The 23,424-nt window shown below is 38.7% G+C and overlaps 3 protein-coding genes across 9 annotated transcripts in view; 2 read left to right on the top strand and 1 right to left on the bottom strand.

Moving 5' to 3' along the window:
- The window catches only part of eml5 (echinoderm microtubule associated protein like 5), a 59,555-nt gene extending 45,524 nt beyond the window's left edge, over positions 1-14,031 (top strand). For 2 of the 7 annotated variants that reach the window (XM_015386887.1, XM_015386886.1), the window contains 18 exons: positions 62-238; positions 495-696; positions 783-909; positions 3,826-3,904; positions 4,149-4,278; positions 4,363-4,461; positions 5,742-5,762; positions 6,022-6,195; positions 6,290-6,498; positions 6,690-6,847; positions 9,267-9,381; positions 9,462-9,650; positions 9,751-9,923; positions 10,025-10,187; positions 10,263-10,366; positions 11,240-11,393; positions 11,709-11,809; positions 13,206-14,031. In XM_015386887.1, the coding sequence (XP_015242373.1) occupies positions 62-238; positions 495-696; positions 783-909; positions 3,826-3,904; positions 4,149-4,278; positions 4,363-4,461; positions 5,742-5,762; positions 6,022-6,195; positions 6,290-6,498; positions 6,690-6,847; positions 9,267-9,381; positions 9,462-9,650; positions 9,751-9,923; positions 10,025-10,187; positions 10,263-10,366; positions 11,240-11,393; positions 11,709-11,809; positions 13,206-13,242 (2,412 nt within the window). In that variant the 3' untranslated portion in view covers positions 13,243-14,031. Of the gene's footprint in view, positions 1-61; positions 239-494; positions 697-782; positions 910-1,101; positions 1,117-2,845; positions 2,855-3,825; positions 3,905-4,148; positions 4,279-4,362; positions 4,462-5,741; positions 5,763-6,021; positions 6,196-6,289; positions 6,499-6,689; positions 6,848-9,266; positions 9,382-9,461; positions 9,651-9,750; positions 9,924-10,024; positions 10,188-10,262; positions 10,367-11,239; positions 11,394-11,708; positions 11,810-13,205 lie in introns of those variants that run through there. The other 5 variants (XM_015386882.1, XM_015386885.1, XM_015386884.1 and 2 more) reach the window with 5 other exon arrangements.
- Positions 14,032-16,056: 2,025 nt separating this feature from the next.
- On the bottom strand, positions 16,057-18,385 carry isca2 (iron-sulfur cluster assembly 2). Its single transcript, XM_015386845.1, has 4 exons — positions 18,278-18,385; positions 17,872-18,052; positions 17,345-17,460; positions 16,057-17,234 (listed from the first exon to the last, which is right to left on the bottom strand). Exons 1-4 carry the CDS (start codon positions 18,337-18,339, stop codon positions 17,060-17,062), a joined length of 534 nt encoding a protein of 177 aa, XP_015242331.1. The 5' UTR covers positions 18,340-18,385; the 3' UTR covers positions 16,057-17,059.
- Positions 18,386-19,082: 697 nt separating this feature from the next.
- Positions 19,083-21,379, top strand: npc2 (Niemann-Pick disease, type C2). Its single transcript, XM_015386846.1, has 5 exons — positions 19,083-19,270; positions 19,361-19,471; positions 20,399-20,506; positions 20,597-20,769; positions 20,923-21,379. Exons 2-5 carry the CDS (start codon positions 19,390-19,392, stop codon positions 21,007-21,009), a joined length of 450 nt encoding a protein of 149 aa, XP_015242332.1. The 5' UTR covers positions 19,083-19,270; positions 19,361-19,389; the 3' UTR covers positions 21,010-21,379.
- The last annotated feature ends 2,045 nt before the right edge of the window (positions 21,380-23,424 follow it).

The following is a 23,424-nucleotide window of genomic DNA, read 5'->3' as shown; positions in this document are numbered from 1 at the left end:
ACATTGAACGATTTAGTTAAAAGGCAGCCTTGCTGAAATAATCTCTACTGACTTGTTTCAGGTGGAGAAAATCGACTGGAGCACGTGGACGTGTGTCCTGGGGCCGTCTGTTGAAGGCGCCTGGCCTGTGATCAGCGAGGTTGCCGAGGTGACCGCTGCCTGCCTTAGCAATGACAGGAGGGTGCTAGCAACAGGGGACGACTTAGGATACGTCAAGTTATTCAGATACCCTGTCAAGGTAATAGTTAATAATTACATTGCCTTACACATACTTATAGAAGGATTTTCTAATGTGTATTTTAATGGTTTATATATATGTAATAAATATTTCTTAAAGGCTTTTTGGTGGATCTAATCCAGAAGTGCCAATAAATGTGCATCTGTGCAATGCAGATTTTTTAAGTCTCAAACAAAAGTTTTTGGATTCATGCAAATATTATGCTAATGTGTTATCATCACAATTGCTAAAATTATTTTTTTTCTTTTCCCTCCAGGGAAAGTATGCAAAGTTCAAGCGCTATGTGGCGCACAGCACACATGTTACCAATGTGCGATGGACCCATGATGACAGCCTCTTGGTGACAGTTGGTGGGGGTGACACGTGCCTCATGATCTGGGCCCACGAGCCCGAGGGCCTGCGGGAATTCAAACCGTGCGACAGTGAGGAGTCGGATATCGAGAGCGAGGACGATGGAGGCAAGAGATGAACTCCTGTTTGGGGTCTAAAACTTCAAACTGTGTCGTTGTTACTTTAAAGATGCCATTTTTTTGTGTTCTATAAGGTTACGACAGTGACGTGACGAGGGAGAACGAAATCAACTACACCATCAAAGCCTTATCTACTAACATGCGACCAATGACGGGGGTGAAGCCCCATCTGCAGATGAAGGAGCCCTCCATCGACGAAAGGTATTTATTACCCAACTGTGATGGAGTTTTATCCTCTTTGTCTGGAACTTTATTCCAATCATTTCTTTCCCTGTGTGTGAATTCTCTTCATTTTCCCTCTCCTTTGAATTAACTCTGCCTTTTCTGCTCTTCTTCTTCTTTCCTTTAATGGCTGTCCATCTCTGATTATCCACTATTTTCTACCACATGAAGGCAAGGGGTGGTCAGGTGAGTTCTGGTGTGCTGGTTCTGAAGGAGGCATAAAGCTGTAACCATTGAAAACCAAAACAAATTCAATTATAGTATGTTTTTAACTTTTAGGCTCATAGGCTGAATTGTATATCCACTAATAGTTTGAATGTTTTTGAATGGTTGTTAAGGCAGGACACGTCTCACTAAAGGTCACAAAGGAAGCATGAATGTATGCTCTTTCAATCAATGATTTTTTAAAATACTTCTTTTTTTCACTTCCCCACAAGAAATTTGAAAAGGATTATTTGAATTTTATCCAGGCCTCCTAAATCAACGCAGTTCATTATGATTATCATTTTAGATCCATTCTTTTCTGTAAATTATCTCAATCTTAGTCCAACAGGATGGATATCCTTTGTGAACAAACAGTTTCAGTTCTCGTCACAGATTCTAATTTAGATTTAGTGCTAGACTTTGACTAGGCCATTGTTAGCACATTTTTAATTGCTCTGATCTGCATTGGAGCTTTGGCTGTATTTTTAGGGTTCTTGTACCACTGGAATGTGAACCTCCATCCATGTTTTAGGTGATTTCTACCTCTAGTGTTCAGTTGTAGCAAACTGTCTCCATACTGTACATGGATGAGGAATTGATCAGATAATTATTCAAAGCTGGGATATAGTTTTATAGCAGTGGGTCTCCACCCAGGTCCTCAGGGAGCCCTGCCATGCGTGTTTTAGAAATGACTCTGTTACGGCACACCTGCTTCAAATGAGCCGGTTAATCATCCATTCTTTTCTGGCATGATGGAAACACCTTAAACGTGCAGGACATGCAGGACAGGGTTCCCTGAGGAACATGGTTGAGAACAACTGTTTTGTAGCCTAATTCTGCCTTAAATATCTCCTCAACTTTCTCCCTGATCTGCCTGCTGTGTTCAAGGGTCTTTATGTTGTGTGCTCTCTAATGCTGTCTAGCAATCCTTTTTGTCGATTTTACCGAACAGCAGAATAAATCATGCTGGATCTTTCTATAAGGGTATATCAGCAAACAAAGTTTTTTTGTATTTTTCTTATAAAAAGTTGATATTCTTCCCCTTTTTCTAACTTTTGCACCGTTCGCTTTTTAGTCTTTCATGAAGCATCATTATAAGTTCTTAACAGGGTAAAAAGTGGAGCCTTTTGCAATGCCCCGTTTAGACTGAAATGCCGTTTTATCTGTTTTGCAGATCTTTTTAGCTGCACAGATTAGGCTAAAAATGATTTCTGACATTTAATTTGACTCTCTCCATCTTTCAAATTGAACATTCAGTAATAAAAGTTGTCCATTTAAGGTGGATTTATTATTCTCTGTCTCTGAGCAGTCACATTTCAATGCACATCTAATATGAAAAATATTAACAATTCATAAATCTTACTGTGTGGTTTTAGTCCGTTTGAAGAACCTGTTTCTTTATTTGTCATATTAATCTATTAACAGTTTACATTACAATGTGGGAAAGACATCCTGTGCCTCAGTGCGATTAATTTTAACATTCCCTCTTTTCATTTAATGATGACAGCTTTCTGTGCAGCTTCCTCTGGCCAGCAGTTTTCATAATTAGACCCATTTACTGTGTGTTTATATAACAGCGCTGATTGGTGTTAATATTTTGTGTCCAGAGCAGCTGAAGGTTGGTTATTTTTGTTTTCAACAGCAGAGAGAAATGCAGCGAGGGATTAATTTTTCTAATTTTGTTTTCTTTCTTGTTTTTGCTGCCATAAAGAGGGTCAAGGTAATCATCATCATCATCATAACATTTGCTCTCATGTAGAAATCTAAAGAAACCTATAAACCGGAGAGTTTAAATAAGATATTATAGATATTTATCAACATTTAAATAATATTTTATAACCTCTAAAATTAATTGTTTTTTTTTTCTTGTTTACTCTCAGCTTATGGTTTATGCAGTGCCATTCCTCTCATTTCACAGAATTTTTAATCTCTTTTCACCTGTAACATAGAAACCTTTAATCTTGTTAAAGCTGCTGTTCATTAGATAGAAATAAAGATGTTTTCAGCATGTCGTTTGAATCCAGATGGTTTCCCTCCAAAGACTCAGGCTCTCTATAAGGTGATTTTTGAAAGTAGTTTTTGCAGAAAGTAATTTTGGCAGTAAGAAAATATGTACTGTTAGTCAAAGACATTTTTTCCCCCACAAAATATCCACAGTACGCCAAGAAAGTCTAAATAAAACTTTAGAAACGCTTAAAAATCACTGTTTTCAAGAGTTCAAATTTACAAAGCAAATATGGCTGCTTGGAATCAAATAAATAGATATGAGAGATGATGATAAAGGTTTACTTCAAACATTTAAATACAAACAAAAAATAAAGCAAATCTGTAATAAACTCAAAAAGGAGTAGAAAGCACCATTATTATTTATATATTCCCACCCTTTCTCCTCCATTTATTATTGAATCATCGCTTTACCTCCTGTTTATATCCATCATAATTATCTTATTACCTATTCTATGCAGATAGTGAGGAAACATTACACTCTACCGTATACACAGCTTTTATGGGCTTCAGCCAATTAGTGCAGATTAGTGAGAGTGACTAATTTCCAACCTTTACTTCTCCTTTTTATTGCGCCCACTAAATGTTTTGCACTCATATGGTGTAATGTAACTGCTATCATTATCATCCTCTTTATTGCCATCATGAGCTGCAGGAGCCCTGTCATATCCCAGCTGTCTTTTCCAGGCCTCCTGTCAGCAGAGCGCTGCCACAGCCTGAGAAGCTGCAGACCAACAATGTGGGCAAGAAGAAGAGACCCATTGAGGTAACTTCTGCACATCCTAACCAAAATAAGGCGAACTAATGCAAACAAACCCATGATGGACAGTGCATAGCTTATATTTCAGCTGAAGATGCCGCTTGCTTGCCGTCCATTCATTCGTCGCCCCATGGGAGATTGTGGCCATGCTGTAATCGAATCATCTGTGCCGTCAGCTGGCTCTGGACACGTCTCTGTTGTCATGGAGTTAACCTTTCTGACTCTCAGACTGTCTTCTTCTCTCCCACAGGACCTAGTTCTGGAGCTGGTGTTTGGTTACCGTGGCAATGATTGCCGCAACAACGTGCACTACCTGAACGAGGGGGCGGACATCATCTACCACACGGCCTCAGTCGGCATCGTGCTCAACCTGACAACCTGTAAATAGAGGCTCAAGACAAAAGGGGATATTCTTAATGAATCGAGCTTTATTTCATTTTCTTCTGTTTATGTTTGTCCCGCAGCCTGCCAAAGTTTCTATGTTGAACACAGTGATGACATTTTGTGCCTGACAATCAATCAACACCCAAAATTTCCCAATGTGGTGGCAACGGGCCAAGTAGGTATGTTTGGGAAAAGTCATTCTCTTTGTTTGTAGCTCAAAATGTAAGGATTTATTAAACTGATGATGATACCTGGGATCAAATACTCTGAGGTACAAATATACAAAAATGACTTAGAGCGGAAATCTGCTAAATGCCCCCAAGCACAGATATTTACATTGGAAAGTTTGAGACTAAAATACACAACAGAAGCATCTCTTTAATTATTCAAGTGAAAAAAAATGCTAATTATGAAGTAAAAGGAAAATTAGGAAGATTTGTAGTGTGGATTTTTATTAAGCCTTCTGTATAGATACTCCTGTAAATAAAAAACAGTCCAACCAGATGTAATTATGAGGCATCTAACTGCTAAATAGAGTCCATCTTTGTGTGTTTTTATTGTCAGTTTAAATCTAGCATCATGAAGACCAGGGAACATAAGTGAGAGATTTAAGGCAGAGGTAGAGGATGAAAATAATATCCCAAGCTTTAAACATGTCACAGAGCTCCCTGCTGTCCGTCCTCTAACCCTAACTGCAGATCTACCAAAACATGGCTGTCCACTTAAACTGTCAGGCTGAACAAAGAGAGCATTAATCAGGGAAGCAGCACAGAGGAGCTGCCTAGGTGGGAGAAACTGCTGACAAAATTATGGTTAGTGATGCATTATACATATCAGGCCTCTATGCAAGTGAGAAGGAGAAAGCGATTGTTAAAAGAAAGCAGACAGTTACCCTGGGTGGGCTCTGCAGCTGTACGTCTGGTTTTCTTCTGGATCTGTCCAGCATGTAGAGGCCAGATGTGGGAGTGGACTTCCTATAATTCCAACTTGTTTTCACCAGCCTGGACCTAATGAGGTCCAGGCTCCTAATGAGGTCTATTGGGGTTGATCTTATGGTGATATACGGTGGTGGCAGCATCAAAAACAAAAACTTCAGCTCAAGGTATGCAAAGCAAAATGAGACGCTCCCCATTATGTGCAGCTTTAGTTGAATGGAAATGCGGTTCTACAAAGTATTGGCCGAATACAAATAGATGCTATTTTCCCATTAATGTTTATAAAAAAATATGCATCCCTTTCCTTCATTTTCAAATGAAGAGCTTGTTTTTGCTATATGTCTAAACAGGAAACAAAATGTGAAAAATATCAAGCTTACTTTATAAGGATAAATCAGGCAGTAATGAAGGAAAGCTGTAAATTGAAACACTCTTTTTGTTCAGATTCATAGTCCTAAAGCCTCTTCTGCTGGGTAAAAATGTTTGGTGACTATTGAAATAACTCACATTTTCTGCTTTTACAGGTGATACTGGCGACATGTCAGGTAAGACATTTTCCAAATCCATAAGGGTATTATCATCTGTTAAACACTGGGCAGTCCTTTACGATCGTTAGATTACGATCGTTAGATTACTGCCGTCTAATGGCTGTTAATGTGATTTTAAAGATGGAATTTGCATAAGTCAATACGCAAATCACACCACAATCATTTAATTTGTTTTAAATAAGAGGAAATTTAAGTAAAGCTCCAGAAGCAAAAAATAAAATTACATATATAATTTATTGTGTTAATCCGCTTCCAGCCACCTCTCCCTCCATCCATGTGTGGGACGCCATGACCAAGCAGACGCTGTCTGTTCTGCGTTGCTTCCACTCCGGTGGCGTCTGCTCCGTCAGCTTCAGTGCCACAGGACGGCTCCTGCTGTCAGTGGGTCTGGACCCTGAACACACCGTCACTATCTGGAAGTGGCAGGAAGGTAAAGCAGGAGAAAAAACGTCCCCTCTGGTCTTTCCTTTCTACTCTGGTTTGATGAGGACTTAATATTAGCTGCTCTCCTCCAATCACCTTAGGTGCCAAAGTGGCCAGCCGGGTCGGTCACACACAGAGGATCTTTGTGGCAGAATTTCGTCCTGACTCGGACACACACTTTGTGTCAGTGGGCATTAAGCATGTGCGATTCTGGACGTTAGCGGGTCGAGCTTTGCTCAGCAAGAAAGGTGTGCTGAGCTCCATAGAGGACGCCCGGATGCAAACCATGCTCTCTGTAGCATTTGGAGCTGTAAGTAACTATTACCTTCAGTATTTGATTTTGCCACATTCCTTAATAAAAAAATTAAAAAGAATGTAAAATTGCCACTGGTTGTTTTCTAAATCTGTAACGCTCTGCTCAAACATGCTGTGAAGTCTTTTTGCATTGCTTGCTCTGCTCTCTTAGGCCACTAGATTAGTGCAGATTTGTTTTCTTTTCAGAATAACTTGACATTTACAGGTACCATAAGTGGGGATGTGTGTGTTTGGAGGGAACACATTTTGGTAAGAATAGTGGCCAAAGCTCACACGGGCCCCGTGTTCACTATGTACACCACTCTGAGGGACGGCCTCATCGTCACGGGAGGCAAAGAAAGACCGTAAGTACTTCTGTGTTAACTGTCAGCCCTGGTAAAGGTAACATTTTCCAACACATTCAACGCACTCATGGGATTTTTCTTTATTGATCACCACCAGCTAGAACGGTGTAAAGAAGAAATTTGATCACGATTGTTCAAAATAAGGATGGAGAAGGCTAAATTCCTTAGAGAGGAAATCATTGCACCTCATTAAATTTTGACCTTTTCTTAATAGTTTTAACTTTAAAATTAAGTTTGATTATAAGCATGGACATAGGCTTTGGATAGGGATGATAGGGTCATGTCCCTACCAATATTTTGATGTGAATAACATGTTTATAATTTACAATACAGTGTTGTTGCAGCAGTCATTTCTTTTCCTTTTGCAGCTCAGCTGCCTGGTAGCTGCTGCTGCCGCTTTGAGTGCCTGCCCAGTTTTTCTTGTCCCTTAAACTTAGCACTGCTAGGGCGTGCAGGTGTTGCAGTGGTTAGCGCGCATGACCCATGTAATGAGGCCTTAGTCCTCGACGCGGCCGACCCGGGTTCGAATCCGATCTGTGGTCCTTTAAAGGCATGTCTCTCCCCCTCTCATACCCCCTTTCCTGTCAGCCTACTGTCGTAAAAACGAACCACTAGTGCTGCAAAAACTTAGCACATCTAATTTATCAGCACATAACTGTATTGCACTGTTTAACTCCACCCTTAAGTTCCGCCTTCTCTCTTCCTGATTGGCTGTTTTCTAGTCCGTATGTGTGCGTGCTTGAAGTGCGAAATTTAAATGTTATTTGTGCTTGAATACCCCAGTTACTACAATTAATATTAGGCTACGAAGCAAGTCCCAATTAAAAAACTAAATATTATCTACACTAAAACAGGCAAAAGCTGCTGCTTGCAGTTCTGTAAAGAAGCAAGAGAGTGTTTTGATTTGTAGAACTTGAGAAATGTAAGTAACCAACGTTAGGATCTCAAAATAATATTTAATCCTGAAGTATAACACATTTCAACAAAAAACGTTTTTCTATTATAAAACTAGATATTGTAAGTCAGACAGGAGTTCTGAAGACTGCTGGGAAAAATGGACAAGCAAAGACTATAAGCTATCAAAAATTCTGATTCTTAGAAACAGCCAACTGAAAAAGAAAAGGTGAGGGTTTCCTTTTTATCAATATTTCGTTGCTATTAATGTTTTCCTTTTTTTGACGACCCTTTGAGGCAGTTCAGGTATAAATAGCAGCTGTTATTTCTTTTATAGAGTATAACAACACAAGATGGTGTCCAAACATCTGCTATTTTTTGTTTAGAAAGCATAATTACATTTCCACATAATAATAGTGCTATTTAATTGACTATATCTACTTCTATAAATAGGATAAAGACAAGTACAAACAGAGGAACACTTTACATTAATTTTATTTTTCATAGATTTCCACACAGTCCAGAAGTAAATTTGTACAAACAATAATGTCTGGGTAAAAATTATTGCAACTGTTCATTTTCAATTTTATTACATTACAGATAAAATTGTGTTATATTTTCTTTTGATAATTGTTAAAACGGGTTTTGTATTTGAATAAACTTAGGCTCATTCTTGGTGTGCTTTATAGATGATGCCAATAAAAAGAAGTGCTCTTTAGATGGCAAACCTCAAGAGCTTATAAGAACTCTACCACTCAGCAGCCAAATGGAAAAAAACAACATCTACCAGCTCAAACTGGACAAGTAGCAGAATGGCTCATAACCACATGAAATCAGAGAGATTAAAGGCGAAGACAACATGCTGGCAATTTACAAGCGGAGCACAAAACATGCGTTAGTCCTGTGTTGTCCACATGTCAGAAGTCACCTGTTTTTGAACGACTTAGCTTTCCATAGTTTTGCTTATGTCTCTTCTTACTCCAATAATATGGCAGCATAACCTGGCTTTAAAATAATCAGCAGTGAAAATAAGATTCAGCAAAGGTGTCTTTGGACAAGAAACACCTAGCTCAAGTTGTTTGACCATAATGAACAATGCAGTATTGTGAGGAGGATTATCTTAATGCTTCAAACCACCTGTTGTGCACGACAGTGAAGAGGTGATTCCAGCACATGGTCACTGCAAATTGCAGATATCATTTTAAAGATAAACTCCTCTGTTGAACAAAGTATCTCAGTAAGTGTTTGTAAGGAAAGTGTCCAGACACCTTCCTGACCGAAGCGTTGTGATGTGACTTTATGAGGATTAAGAGAATTTCAGATTGGACTGAAATTCCTTCACAGCGACATAAGAGACTGACAAATTTAAAAAGAAAATGAACTACTTCTAGTTTTTTTTTTCCTATGAATGTGTTGAAGGTCTTTGAAAATGTATTTTTCTCAAGGCTTTAAATTCTATAATAAACCAGTAAGGTAGGTATGCTGTGATATCAGTTGGCTGATGAAAGCAACAATCTTTCTCCAGATCAAAGGAAGGAGGTGCTCTGAAGCTCTGGGACCAGGAGCTGAAACGCTGCAGAGCCTTTCGACTGGAAACCGGACAGATCATAGACTGCGTCCGGTCTGTGTGCAGAGGAAAGGTAATACTGTTTTTTTTTATATGTAATTATTTAAATGTCTTCCTCTGCTTTCTGGTGACTTTTAGTTGTTTTTGTAACAGGGTAAAATCCTGGTGGGCACCAGGAACGCTGAGATCATTGAAGTGGGGGAGAAGAATGCAGCGTGCAACATTCTGGTGAACGGACACATGGACGGCCCCATCTGGGGTTTGGGCACCCATCCTTCACGAGACGTTTTCCTTTCTGCCGCTGAGGACGGCACCGTTCGTCTGTGGGACATCCCGGAAAAGGTCAGGGTGATTCAGCTTGACTGTCTTAGCTTGCATTCCCATCAATTGTTTCTTTAAATATTGCTAAGTCTGAGTTTCTGTGTCCCAATGTGGAAAACAGAAGATGCTGAATAAGGTAAACCTGGGCCATCCAGCGCACACCATCAGTTACAGTCCTGAGGGGGACATGGTGGCCATCGGCATGAAGAACGGAGAGTTCATCATCCTGCTGGTTGCTTCGCTTAAAATCTGGGGCAAGAAAAGAGACAGGCGCTCCTCTATACAAGACATCAGGTAATGATGGTGGACTTTGATGAATCTCTTTAACTGTGGATTTTTACGGTGAAAAAGTAAAAGCTGCGTTTTTACAAATTTACTTCATATTTTGGTTGCAGGTTCAGTCCAAATTCCCGTTTCTTGGCTGTCGGCTCCACCGAGTGCGCCGTTGATTTTTATGACCTGACGCTCGGCCCGCAGCTGAACCGCATCAACTGCTGCAGGGACATTCCCAGCTTTGTCATGCAGATGGATTTCTCTGCAGATAGCTCCTACATCCAGGTAAAAACCTAATTCATACCAAATCTCATACCCTTTGTTGGTATGTTATTTCAAAGTCTTGTTGTTGTTGCACAGATTTCCACAGGTGCTTACAAGCGGCTCGTCTATGAGGTGCCGTCTGGGCGGCAGATCACGGAACAGATTCAAATTGACAGGATTACCTGGGCCACTTGGACTAGGTAAGAAATATTTCAACAGGCATCCGAAAAGTATTCAAAAAATATTCTGTTTTTGGGGATTTTATATTTAATACTAAGGGATTGAAGATGCTTTTCCATCTGATACCCCTATATCAAATCTAATGTAACTCAGCTTCATAAATCGTAATCCCAGTATCAATCAGTTTCTTCTATAAAGGCTTCAGAGGTTTTTACAGAACATCAGTGAACAAACAGCATCATGGCAAGCTCCAATGATAAATTGTGGTGTGATAAAAAGCAGAAAAAACTAACTTTCTAATGTGTGGGTGTGTTTCTTCCGTAGTGACTAAAAGTGAGCTAAAAGGGTGCAAAAAAAAAAACTGCACTTAACCCATCCCCTTGGGGAGCAGTTGGCTGCCATTGTGTGGCGCTCGGGGAGCAGTGTAGGTTTAAGGGTCTTGCTCAGGAACCCGGGGTGCAGACTGTGGTGATCAAACCGGGTACTTGCAACCTTTCAGAGCACAAGTCCACTACTCTAACCCACTACTCCAACACTCCCACGCAGTTCCAAAAGACTAAACATAGAGCCATTTACAAGCATCAAAGTGTATCCATGTGTTGGAATGGCCTAGTCAAAGTCCAGCTCTCTCTCTCATTCCAATCTGACTGAGCTCCAGTTATTATCCAGTGAAGAATTTTTAAAAACATCAGTAGATACAAAACATTTGGAGAAGAACCCCAAAAGACTTCCCATGTTTCCCTCCACCTCACGGTTCTGCTCTGCTTTGTTTACAGTATCTATCACATAAAAATATAAAATGGAACATTTCATTGTGTGGTCGCACCTTTTGAAGGCTTTCTTTTGTAAATGTAGGAGGATTATTGACGTTGCGTTCTTTGTGTTTATGACAGTGTCCTGGGAGACGAAGTGGTGGGAATCTGGTCCCGTAATGCAGATAAAGCAGATGTGACCTGTGCTTGTGTGTCGCACTCAGGCCTTAACATTGTAACAGGAGATGATTTTGGAATGGTAAAGCTGTTTGACTTTCCCTCTCCGGAGAAGTTTGTAAGTATAGCTTTATATTATTGTTACTGCTGTGATAATTATTCTGTCTTTGAAACGCTGCATTGAAGACGGTTTAGTTCTGAGAACATTCACTTTAGTCTTAACATCACTTTTGATCTTTATTGCCCCCTAGTGGTAATTAGTGATTTCTGGGTGCTTTATGAATGAACCATGCCGGGTTTCAGTCTTCATGTGATTTTCTTTCAGTAATCCCTTTTTTTTCTCTACCATGCTGTTTAAAATGTTGTATTAGTGTTTGTTCATGGATCTATCTGCTCTGATGGGGTTTGTATCTGTGTTTCCGTCTCCTTTTAGGCCAAACACAAACGATTTCTGGGTCATTCCGCTCACCTGACAAATGTTCGCTTCACAAACGGAGATCGCTTCGTGGTCAGCGCTGGCGGCGATGACAGGAGGTATGACTGAGGCTGACAGAGCAGAGTTATAGGCTGTAACCCCAAACTTTAAGGCATTTTAACAGGATTATATTGGATATATCAACACAAAGTTGTGCATAATTCCAAAGTGGGAGGAAGGAATGGATTTTTTAATTTTCTCAGTAAATAAACATTTCACTACATAACAGTGTTACAAACTTAAGGACTATTTTTTGTCCCCTTTTTTTGTTGCAAAATAGCTTAGATCGGATAGAGCCTAGATGTACATCGAGTTTTATGTATTTACGCAAATTCTCAACTAGATTAAGCTTTTCATTGTATCTCTGTCAGTATTTTTAGGTTTGCTATCTTGCAGGAAGTTAAACATCTGATCAGAATGTAATCTGGTGTTCTGTTAGATGAGCATACCCCTTCACACCACCATACCCATAGTCAATACACATAAGCGAAATGTCAGATTTGCGTTTAAAAATAAAACAATTTAAGGTATGATTGCCATACGCTTCAAAAAACACCAAAAAGTAAGTAATTCTATTGCTTTTGTGTTCATGACTAAATGGATACACGCCCGTTGAGGTAGTTTAAAATTTTTTTTTCATTTAAAACCAAAGGGATAAATTAAATGGATAAATTCTCGTCTCTTGTAGGAAATCCCACCGGATGCCTGTAAATGCATTCCTGTATCAATTAATCTGTGGATTATTTTTATGATTAATAATCGGATAGCAAAAAGTTACTTAAAGAAGATGTTTTGCGCAATTAAAACAGGTGGAAACTAAAACTTTCCACTTCTGGTTCTGGATAGAGCATATTGACAGACGGAATATTTTACTTTTTTATCTTGAATGCAAAATGTTTTAATATTTGTTTACAATCTTGGTATAATTGCTGCTCCGAATGGGTTTCACTGTTAGCTAAAGGCATGTTTTAGAGTGTCTATACTGTACACTATACAATTAATCACTATTAAACCAATTAATTGTTTCAGCCATAATCCAGACAGCCTCCTCTCTTATTTTGAAATTAACCAGATCCACTTTATTCTTTATGTTTGAATTCCTGTGTTGCTTGTGTTTTAGAAATTTAAGTATGTATCAGACAGCTGTGCGTATGACAGAGTCTGTGAGAATAGGAGATAATAGTTTTTCTTTTAGAATTACTATGAAAATTTTGGTCTCATTTCAACGCCTGTTACAGGACTTGATATTCCTTAGGACTTTTTTTAAGGCTTTAGAGTAAAGGGGTGGGAATTAATACCCACACTTTACATTTTTCTACGTAAACAGTGTTTCTAACAGTTTTCCTTTTGTTTGCACAATTACTCACTGCTTTAATCCGACAAAATGCGAAAAGATTCAGAATTAAAAGCACTGTGATTGATGCACACGTTCCACTCCTCTGCATTCATCTACAGCCTTTTTGTGTGGAGGTGTGTCCACGCCCCTCACTGAGAATCCCGCCTGGACCAGCGTCCTGCATCATAGGAGCGTCAGCGTCTCCCATCACGGCTCCATGAATAGAGGAAAAAAGGATGAGGAGGACAGACGTGGCAGCTTGATGAGTGAAAGTCGTGATTCTATTTACTGCCTCAAACCTTGGTGCATGCATGTGTGCTAAACTCATTTTCATTTGAGTCATGAAAACAGTTGGAGAGCAAACAGACTCTTGTGTAACCCATGATTATAAAGGAGGAAAACCTAATGTGTGCATATCATTCAGCAGTGAATTATTTTTTTGAAGGAAAAAAAAATGAGAGCTATCTGTATACATCTCTACACTCGAAAGGCCTATATTGTTGTTGTTTCTGATAATGCCATTTTTTAATAACATGTAGCATTAATGAATTAGCCTTAATCTGAGTGTCTGTGAGGATTTTGGGGGTTTGTTTTTTGTATCTTATGGATCATGAATTCATTCGTCGTTTTTTTTTTTACTGGTTATTCAATCTCTTGTGGCCTTCCTCCTGAATGTAACATCCACTGTTATGTTCTGGATGTCAGCATGCCAAAGCATACTATGCACTGTACACCTGACCTGGTCACTGTGTTGCTCTGGTGGATCATTTATGAGTTATGTGGTCGTGCTATCGACTGGTTGACCTCTGACCCCTCCCAGTGATGTTTCCCCTCATGACGTTTCGTATTTGTTAGAGGATCTGTTCCATGGTTTACGAGCGTGCATGGCTTACAGAAAGACAATCTGTCCGACCAAATTCCTCAGAAAACAAAAATGAACAAAAAAAAAAAAAAAAAAACTTACAGAAAGACAATCTGTCCGACCAAATTCCTCAGAAAACAAAAATGAACAAAAAAAAACTGCTGTATATTGACCTCTTAATGCACTGTTGCAATTTTTGCCGTCACTTTCTTTGGTGTGCTGCTATATTATCGTTGCGTTTTCTTGAATATGAACAGTGTGACTTTTATGGAGAGTAACTAATGTTTTTGTGTGATAACATTTATTGTGAAAATGGAATGTTTACCACGGTCTAATATAAAAAGTGAAAAACTATTTCCACGTATTTAAATACTAACTACTAAACAAATGTTGCTGCATATTTTGATTTACATTTCACCATTGTAAATACCATTTGTAGATATTCTTTTTGTATATTTTTGTGAAGTGTTTCTTAAACTCCATTTTAATAAAAAAAAAAAAAGAACTTTAATATTCTTCCTTTTTTTTTTTTTTTTTTTTTTTTTTTACACCGGCATGTTGACATGAATTGAGTCACTGCTGCCTTGCAGCAAGAAGGTTCTGGGTTCGATTCCCGGCCCGGGGTCTTTCTGCATGGAGTTTGCATGTTCTCCCTGAGCATGCGTGGGTTCTCTCCTGGTACTCTGGCTTCCTCCCACAGTCCAAAAACATGACTGTTAGGTTAATTGGCTTCTCTAAATTCTCCTTAGGTGTGAGTGAATGGTTGTATGTCCTGTTTGTCTCAGTTTTGCCCTGCGATGGACTGGCGACCTATCCAGGGTGTACCCTGCCTCTCGCCCATTGACAGCTGGAGATAGGCACCAGCACCCCTTGCGACCCCAATTGGGACAAGCGTGTCAGATAATGGATGGATGGACGATCCAATTGCTTGTCAACTTCCATCTTAAATTATCAAACTCCTTAACTTCTACTCTGACATTCAGTCCATCCTGGAAAAATAAACCTCCCCCAGCATCATGCTGCCCCTGGTCACCATGATGATGGTGCAGTTCGAACACTCAGCCCTTTCCTGTTAAATTCGGTCTCATATGACCAGACCACCTTCTCCCACATGATGGCCAACACCTGCTACTTCAAAAATAAATGGTCAATCTTTAAATATGACCCCTTGCTTTCCCACTTTTGCATAGAAGATTGTCTCGTCATCAGATTCACCCATATGAGCTGTAGGTCTCTGCAGCTCCTTCAGTTACCAGGAATTGTGCTTCACTGTAACTGAATAAATGTCTTACAATGCTAGATCTAAAGTCCTTCAAAAAAAAAAAAAATAAGTTCAGTTTACCATGTTTTACTAAGATTTGAATGTTAGAAATTAAGAAATGTAAAATTTTAGATTGTAAAAATTCATATTTCTTATCTTTAGATTTTTAAAATAAAATTTTGAATGGCAGGATGAAAAAAGCAGGTTGGTTTCAGTTCTCATTAGATAAACACTAAAACCAAAAGATGTTCCTAATGATTGTTTTTCTATTGTTATCTGCTTTCAATGCTTCGGCAGCTTATCTCTGACCTGTCCGCTCTGTTCATTGACGTTTGTTCACTTACAAACCTGAGGCCTTCCAAGGACAGCTGCATTTATCCGGAGATTAGATCACACACAGCTGGACTCCTGTTTGCTAATTAGGGAATTTCTGCAAACAGCCTGCGATGGATTTAATAGGAGCAGAGAAACAATTCTGCTAGAGATTGAGGAGAAAAAGCATAGAGGGGAAAAAAGTTTTGCTTTTGAATCATTCCCAGCCTCCTCACTTTGTATTTTCAAAAAAACACTTCATTTCTTTCTTTTACCAAATTATTTTTTCACTTCTTTTTGCGTTCTTCTATTCTTGTTTCAGTGCTTTATTGTGTCTGCTCAACACTTTGATCAATACTTACACATAAAGCTAGCTTAGCTTAGCAGAGAAAGGGGAGCTGAATATTTTTTTTCTTTCCGCTACTTTCCAATTTTCTGTCGGTTTAGTTATGTAAAAATTTTATGCGCCCAGTCTTAGAATTTTAGGAAATTGCTTCATTGAGATAATAAAATTTATCACATCACAAATGTGCTTCATAAATTGCCTGGTTTATTTTAGATCTGACACGATAAATTAAACCTTTATAATCACACTGCAGTTCAGACTTATTTACATCATTTACAGGAAGGAAACTCACAAAACACTACAGAAATCTTCTGTTCTGTAGGAAAACATCAGCTGCTGTACACGTCTTCAAATAGCAGACTAAATAATCAATATATTGGATTCACTTTCTCGTATTTTCACAAACACACAAGAAGAAAAAGGAAAACACAAAGCTGGCAAATTAATCTCCAGTTTCAGTGTTACTGGTGGAAGAGAACTGATTTAAACAGCAAAATACCCCTTTACTCACTAGATTATGAAGTTAGTTTTTAGTGTTTGCATCTTAGCATTAACTATTAAAGCTAATGCACCTTCCTTTACACAAACCTACAGAATCTGATGAGATTCCAGTAACATTTTGGTAGAAAGATAAAGTGGCAAAGTGGTAATGTAACATCCTGAGCTGTTAAAGTTAATCCCAACACATCATCTTATTGAAACATTAAAAACTCTTTCCAACTAATGAACTGTTGTCATTACCAACAACAATTAGTTGTGGAACGGAGCATAAATACGGCATCTGAGGCAAATGAAATGAAATCATTTAAGCTGCTACTGTTCTTATCATATTTGCTTTCTAATAAAGACCATCCACTAACCCTTTGACTGACATAATGCAGACCGTTTAACTTCACATAGAGCAACAGCACTGCAGAGGGGCAACATTTTCTTTGTCAATGTGCTTACAGTGTCTCCATATTAAAGATACTGATTTCTGTTTTCTTCAGGTTAAAAGGTTGATTTTTTTGTTAGTAGAATCAAAAACTGCCTGAATAAAGCCTTCCACTGATGCAAATGTTAGCAACAAGAAAACTTAATAATGACACATATCTTTTTTTTCTTTTTCAAAAAAAAAAAAATCATTATTTTGTTCTAGATATCCACCTAATAAAATACTGAATCAACACATTCAACAGTGGAGATGCACCGATCATAGTTTAACAGAAAAGGAGCTTCCACAGGAGCAGCCATGGTCTGCCTGAGGGTTTTTGAGCACCTGGAAGGTGGAGCGGATCAGTTCCTGAGTGAAGTCCACAGTGGATCCCTTCACAAACTCTAGACTCTCCTGGTCAACGATGATGCCTACGCCACCCTGCTCAAACACCCTGAAAGCAGAGCAGAAAGAACCCAGGGGTGGATTAGATGAGGCAAGCAGGACACCCCAAAATCTATGTGAACCAATATTTTTGAGACGAAGGTGTGCGGAAAGCGTTACCTATCTTCTTCATTCTTGTTGCGATCTACAGAAAACTTATACTGGAATCCAGAACAGCCTCCTCCTTCCACCTGTATTCTTAAATACTCGCCCTTCTCCATGATTTCTGAAAGCCTCTGGAGTTAACAAAACATAAAACCTTTGATTATATATAACATCATATTAAATCAACAATTAGGTTGAAAAGTAATTAGTTTTTCCCATTTATAAAAAAAAATGCATATACAGAGTTTAGACTAAAATTACTTTTAAAAAATCAATACTAAAAATCATAAAAATCTGGAAAAACGGTGACATTCCCTGAATATTGTCTGACACACTTTATATTGTAAATAAAAAATGCTTTTGGCAAGGAATCGGCTAAGATTGGCAACTTAAGAAGGGGAATATACGATGAAGATGTATATGCTTGATGGTTCAGAAACGTTTAATCCCTACTTTTAACGGTTTCGATCAAAATTGTGTTTTTCTGTTCGCTCAGCCTAAAAAGATGACATTTTAAAGCCTGATCGTGAGTATTAACGTACCTTCACGCATGAATCGGTGAGGAGCACCTTGTCTTCTGATGAGCTCGGCTCCCCAGACTGCTCCTTCCGGGCGGAGGCGTTGCTGAAGCTCCGCTGCCCCGCTATGTACAGCGGTTTGGAGCGTTCAGGAAGCCGGTAAAGCTCTTTCTTAACGCCGACGTTGTTTAGGAGAATGGACGCCCTAAAACACAGAGCTGTGTTTACATGTCGACTGTCAAAATACCTTTAAAGCTACTAGCATCTAAGCTAACTAGCTTTACTTAACGGTTGAACTGACAGCTAGCTTGCTAACTGAGATAAATACAAACCGACAGCAGTCTTTAATTACTTCGACACTATAATAAAATATCATGTTAAGTAAGGAAGTTCTGAAATTACTTCTACAGTGTTGTAAAGTTCAAATTACCTCGCAAGGCATAGCACTTTTGACTTTGACGCAGTTATCATTGCTCCTTTAAACGCAGACATCTTTCATAATAGACCTCGGGGAAAATTTTACTACCACCACGTAGCAACACACACAGAGCGTTCTGATTGGTTGAAATATTTCTCAGCCGAATGGATACGCCCCTATTTCCACTGTTGTGCTATGTGATTGGTCATAAATTCTGTTTCGCAGTTCAAGAACGACAGTTTTAGGGTGCAAGAAATTTTAGAAGAAGCAAAATAGGTCGGTCGAAATAGGAAAAAATCGCAAAATGTAATAAAAACCCTAGAACAAGCAAAAAATAAATAATAATAACAATAAGTAAAATATACATTAAGGCTGAGTTTTTTTGTTTTTGTTTACATCTGTTAATTCAAATGGGACCGCAGAAGTTGCAGTATTAAAGGAAAAACATGTACATAATTCAGAGACAATATATAAAGGATAATTTGGATATGTGCTCAAACCAAAGGGTTCTTTCTTGGTTTAAACATGTTATTTGCCTAAAGGCACCAAACTGAGTCAGTCCACATTCAACCCTCCCTCTTCAGCAGCACTATTTATAACACATTTTTCAATGGAACTTTGTTTATCCCACAATCCATTACGGCTATTTCCACATTTCTGGTATAAATGTGCCATATATGTGTCGTAAAAAACCTCTATAGACTCTCATATAAAAAAAATTGTGACAAAATGTAAAATAAGACAGGGAAGCGTTGGGTTTACGTCAGGCCAGTAGGTGGCAGTGTTGCACCTCAACGTATTAAAGCTGGTCATAACGCGCAGAGAAGTAGAAAGGGCGTGACTTGAATCGCGTGATTCTATTCACGGAAATAACAGCTTGTTGGTTTCATAGTGGAGCTGCGTGTTTATTTGGAGGTGAAAACTTATAAAAGCTGCAGTAGATACCTGGGTGACAGAGGCGACCGGTTCTGTTCGTCTCCATTTATTGTTTTGTCACTTGTTAACTTTTAGGTTGGTACATCGATACTCAGGCACATTTTACCATGTTTTTAACTAACGACTCATTTTGTTACGTATTCTAACAAATGGTGTTCTTTTTTAGGCTCAAACACAAGATTAGAAACATGGATGTGCGGACTGGTTTAATAGTTTTGCTCTGCTTGATGGGAGTCAGCTGGGCGCAGCCGGTGAAATACCTGGACTGTGGTGAGTTTCATTTCACCTAAGAGTTTCATTTCTTTTTTGTGTTAACTCTTTATTCTCTCTGAATGTATAAAAACATTGAAAAATATAAAAAATAAATAATAAAAACATTAAAAGTGCCTTGGATTAGGAAACGTCGGGGTTTTAAATGGGAAGTAGCCTATTGCTGTTTGTTTTTGAAGGCCAGCATTTATTTAAAGGGCAAAGTTTAATATTAAGATCGAAACGAAGCACAGGAAATTTTCAAATTTGAATATTAAGTTCTATTATCAGGTCCCACCAATTATTGTACTTAATAAAAAATCCAATAATGGACCCCCGCCCCCGATTTAACTCATGCTGATTAAATCAGCTACTCATGGTAACAGTTAAAGATTGTTTTTTTACAGTCATTCTGCAGACACAGGAAGATTTGCATTTTTCAATTCCTTTATTTCTTCTTCACATGGCTGAAATACAGATTTGTTTCTTGCAGTGTTTTTTCTATCTTATTTTAGAGTTTAACTCCTCTTAAAGTGAATGCAACTCAAAAAAATTGCAGATAAACTAGATAATTTTATCATTCTATTGTAGGAGGGTGTCAAACTGTTTGTTTTCTTTATTTGCCTACTGAGAAATGTAAGTTTTCCTGTGGAAACACTTAATTATTAGCCTAAGCTGATTGGACTTCACTCCGCCATTCTATTTCATCTGGTTTTAGCACAGATGATGCGTTTTTTGATGTTCCACCATGTTTTACTTTATAATCAGGTCTGCTGGTCGCCTGGAAACAGGCCTTTTTATGAGTTTAAGCTACTAATTTAAGACTTTTCTTCTCCAGCATAAACCAATATGAGTTATTTAGCTATGACGATCTGTTCAATGTGTTTCAGGACCCTGGAAATAAGTCTGTATCCTACAAACCCAGTTTCTCTCCATTTTTGTTCCCAGGCTCCGTTTCAGGCAAGGTAACCGGCGTGGACATCAACCCTTGTCCCTCGCAACCCTGTCAGCTTCACAAGGGAGACTCCTACAGCGTCAATGTCACATTCATTAGCAGTACGTGTTGTTTCTCAATGAGATGCTTTCACCCTCAAAGTAGTCCAACTCAAATATGTGTATTGATCTGTTCTTATACATCCTTTAAAGATGTGGATAGCGACACGAGCACGGCTGTGGTTCATGGTATTGTCGCAGGTGTCCCGCTCCCTTTCCCCATCCCTGTGCCAGATGGATGCAGATCTGGAATCCAGTGTCCCATCACGAAGGGCCAGACCTATAATTACCAGGCTTCATTACCAGTAAAGAGCGAGTATCCTTCTGTAAGTGTGACTCAGTTCCTCATGCTTCACATTTAAGTGACTATTTCTATAATCAAAGCAGTTTGAATCTAATGGCAACAGTTAACTTCTTCCTCATTTATTTGATCCAACATCTGATGCACTGTGGTTACTGACTTCCTTCTGTATTTCTAGATCAAATGTGTTGTGGAGTGGGAGCTGAGAGATAAAGACAACAAAGACCTGTTCTGCATCAAATTCCCAGTTCAGATTGTGAGCTAAGCCATCATAACAGAAGAACCTCAGATGAGCTGCTTTTAAGAAGGGATTCAGCTTTGAGTAAAAAAAAAAAAAGAAAAATCTAATATCTCTGGTTCTTGAGATTTCTTTTTTCCTCATTCACAGCACATGTTAAATTCTGGAACAATACCACACATTTTGATAACTAACTGCCTTATGTTCAGCTTAAGTATTAAAAGTTTGTAAATAAGGCTAAATATGAACGACATTCCACTACTTTGCAAATGTTTACTGGCTGCTGTGTAGTCTCTGTCTTTGCTAATAAGTTGTAATATTTCACAATGATCTACTAGCAGATCTGTTGAATTGAAACTATGCAACCAAAATGATAATAAAGAACTGTAAGAACATTTATTTCTTGTAGTCTGAATGAGCTTGTACCTTTAAAGCAAGTGTATTGACTTTATATCAATTGTTATGAAATAAAATTGGAAGTCTCTATGATACAAATAATTCTCCATTGTGGGACAATAAAGGGATTTTCTATTTTAATCATAGAAATAGCCCTAAGTCTTTGGTTTACATGGAGGTTGAGCTACAAAACATAATTGCTACTGGAAAGTTTTGCGGAAGGAGAAAAAAAAAAGCTAGCCTTATAAAAAATGTAAGCAAGGGATTGATGGAGACGAAAAATGTGTGTATTAAAGCTTCAAGAGGCGTCGTACATATTTGGGACATGAGAAGCAGTGGCTGAAGTCTTTGTGCGTAGATATTTCTGAACTAGCAAAGTCTGCATCTTATTTTTAGTTAAGAGACTGGATTTGCTCAATGAAGAGACAAAGAATGATCGTTTGAGATTCCAGCTTAAGTTTTACAGTGATTTGGGTAGGGGTGGGTAAAAAAAAAGGTTTTGGATCGATTCCTTTGCATTTTGGCAAAATCAATGTGTAGGGAATGAGATCAATGAGTTTTAGTGACGCATGTGACGTTCACATTCAACTAAGTAGGCGTGTGCAAATGCCAACCCAAGTAACACCGCTCAGCAAGCTGTCTCAACTGAAGTCTGATGTCTGGAACCATTTTGGATTTAAAACGGCTAATGTGCTGGATATGTGACATTAAGGTGACTTCCCATTACAAAGATTGAGTGGCAGCTTGTGCTACAGACCACCAAGATTACTTCAAGCCAGGCAGCTGCAAATACAGCCAAAATGTTGACTAAAGACATTAACAAATGGGGACTGAACAGCAAACACCCTGTAGTTGTTAGAGACAAAGCTGCAAATATGGTTTGTGCAGTGAAGATAATGCAGCTCATGCATGTCTGCTGTGTCTCCACTGTGTCACGTCTGCTTGCTCGTGTGAGGCTTCACTTTTTCACTTTTCACAAACAAGTTTGCACTTTTGAGACAGTTTTCTTCCCATCTCAAGTTTAAACTGTCCGATTTACAAGTTTGCATTTTGAGTTTAATATGACATGAAAAAATAAAATACATGAGTATTTTTGAAACAGTTTAACCACTTTCATTATTGTAAAAACATATCGAATCGAAATTAATCAATTTAGAACTGTATGAATCAAAATCTAATCGATTTAGGACTTTAGCTAAAATACCGAGGCTCTAGATTTGGGTAGACATGTCATGTAGGTTGGAATCGTTTTCCTTTATATACCAGCATTGCCACAGAGTGACTGCCTCCATGGAAATACTACAATAATTATGGAAAAGGAGCACAAACAAAGTATCTATACATTTTACAGTACATGAACAAACTTCTCAGATGTTCTGCATCTGAAAATAAAAGGTTTGGTTTCTTAAGGTTGAGATATTGATCGAACAAAACCTGGGATTCAGTCTACTGGATAAATGCATAGAAGAAATGAAGCCTTTTATCACTGGAACATTTCCAGGATTAAAGGATGTTCCATGCAGGGTCTCTGAAAATCTCACCAATGTGCTATCTTTAGTTTAATAAATTACAGCAGCAGTGTCTTCACAGGTCTGCCTCAAAAGCAGACCAGACGGCGGATCTAGAACACTGCTGCCTGCCTCCTCATAAGTGGAGAACATCACCCCAGTTTTACAGTTGTTACACTGGCTCCCTGTTAGTCTATAAATCACTGAATGGCTTAACACCAAAGCACATTACAGACTTGGTAGCGTATCAACCACCAAAGCCTCTCTGGTCTTTAAGGCTACTCTGCATACCTAGAATCACACATGACAATTGAACTTTATGTATCTCACATTGGAGAAATTTCCCTCTGCATTTAACCCATCCCCTTGAGAAGCAGTTGGTTGCAATCGTGGGGCAATGAGGTGTTAAGGGTGTTGCTCAGTGGCAGTCTGTGGGAAGTGGGTTTCAAACTCACAACCTCAGGATTCCAAGCTCTATGCCCATAACCACTAGGCCACCACTCCCCTTAACACAAAGAAGCAGCTTCTAGTTCTAATT

The sequence above is a fragment of the Cyprinodon variegatus genome, unplaced genomic scaffold (assembly GCF_000732505.1).
Source record: "Cyprinodon variegatus isolate N-32 unplaced genomic scaffold, C_variegatus-1.0 Scaffold379, whole genome shotgun sequence".
Taxonomy (NCBI): Eukaryota; Metazoa; Chordata; class Actinopteri; order Cyprinodontiformes; family Cyprinodontidae; genus Cyprinodon; species Cyprinodon variegatus.
Note: the sequence above shows the minus strand (reverse complement) of the source record. Positions and strands in the feature narration are given on the sequence as shown.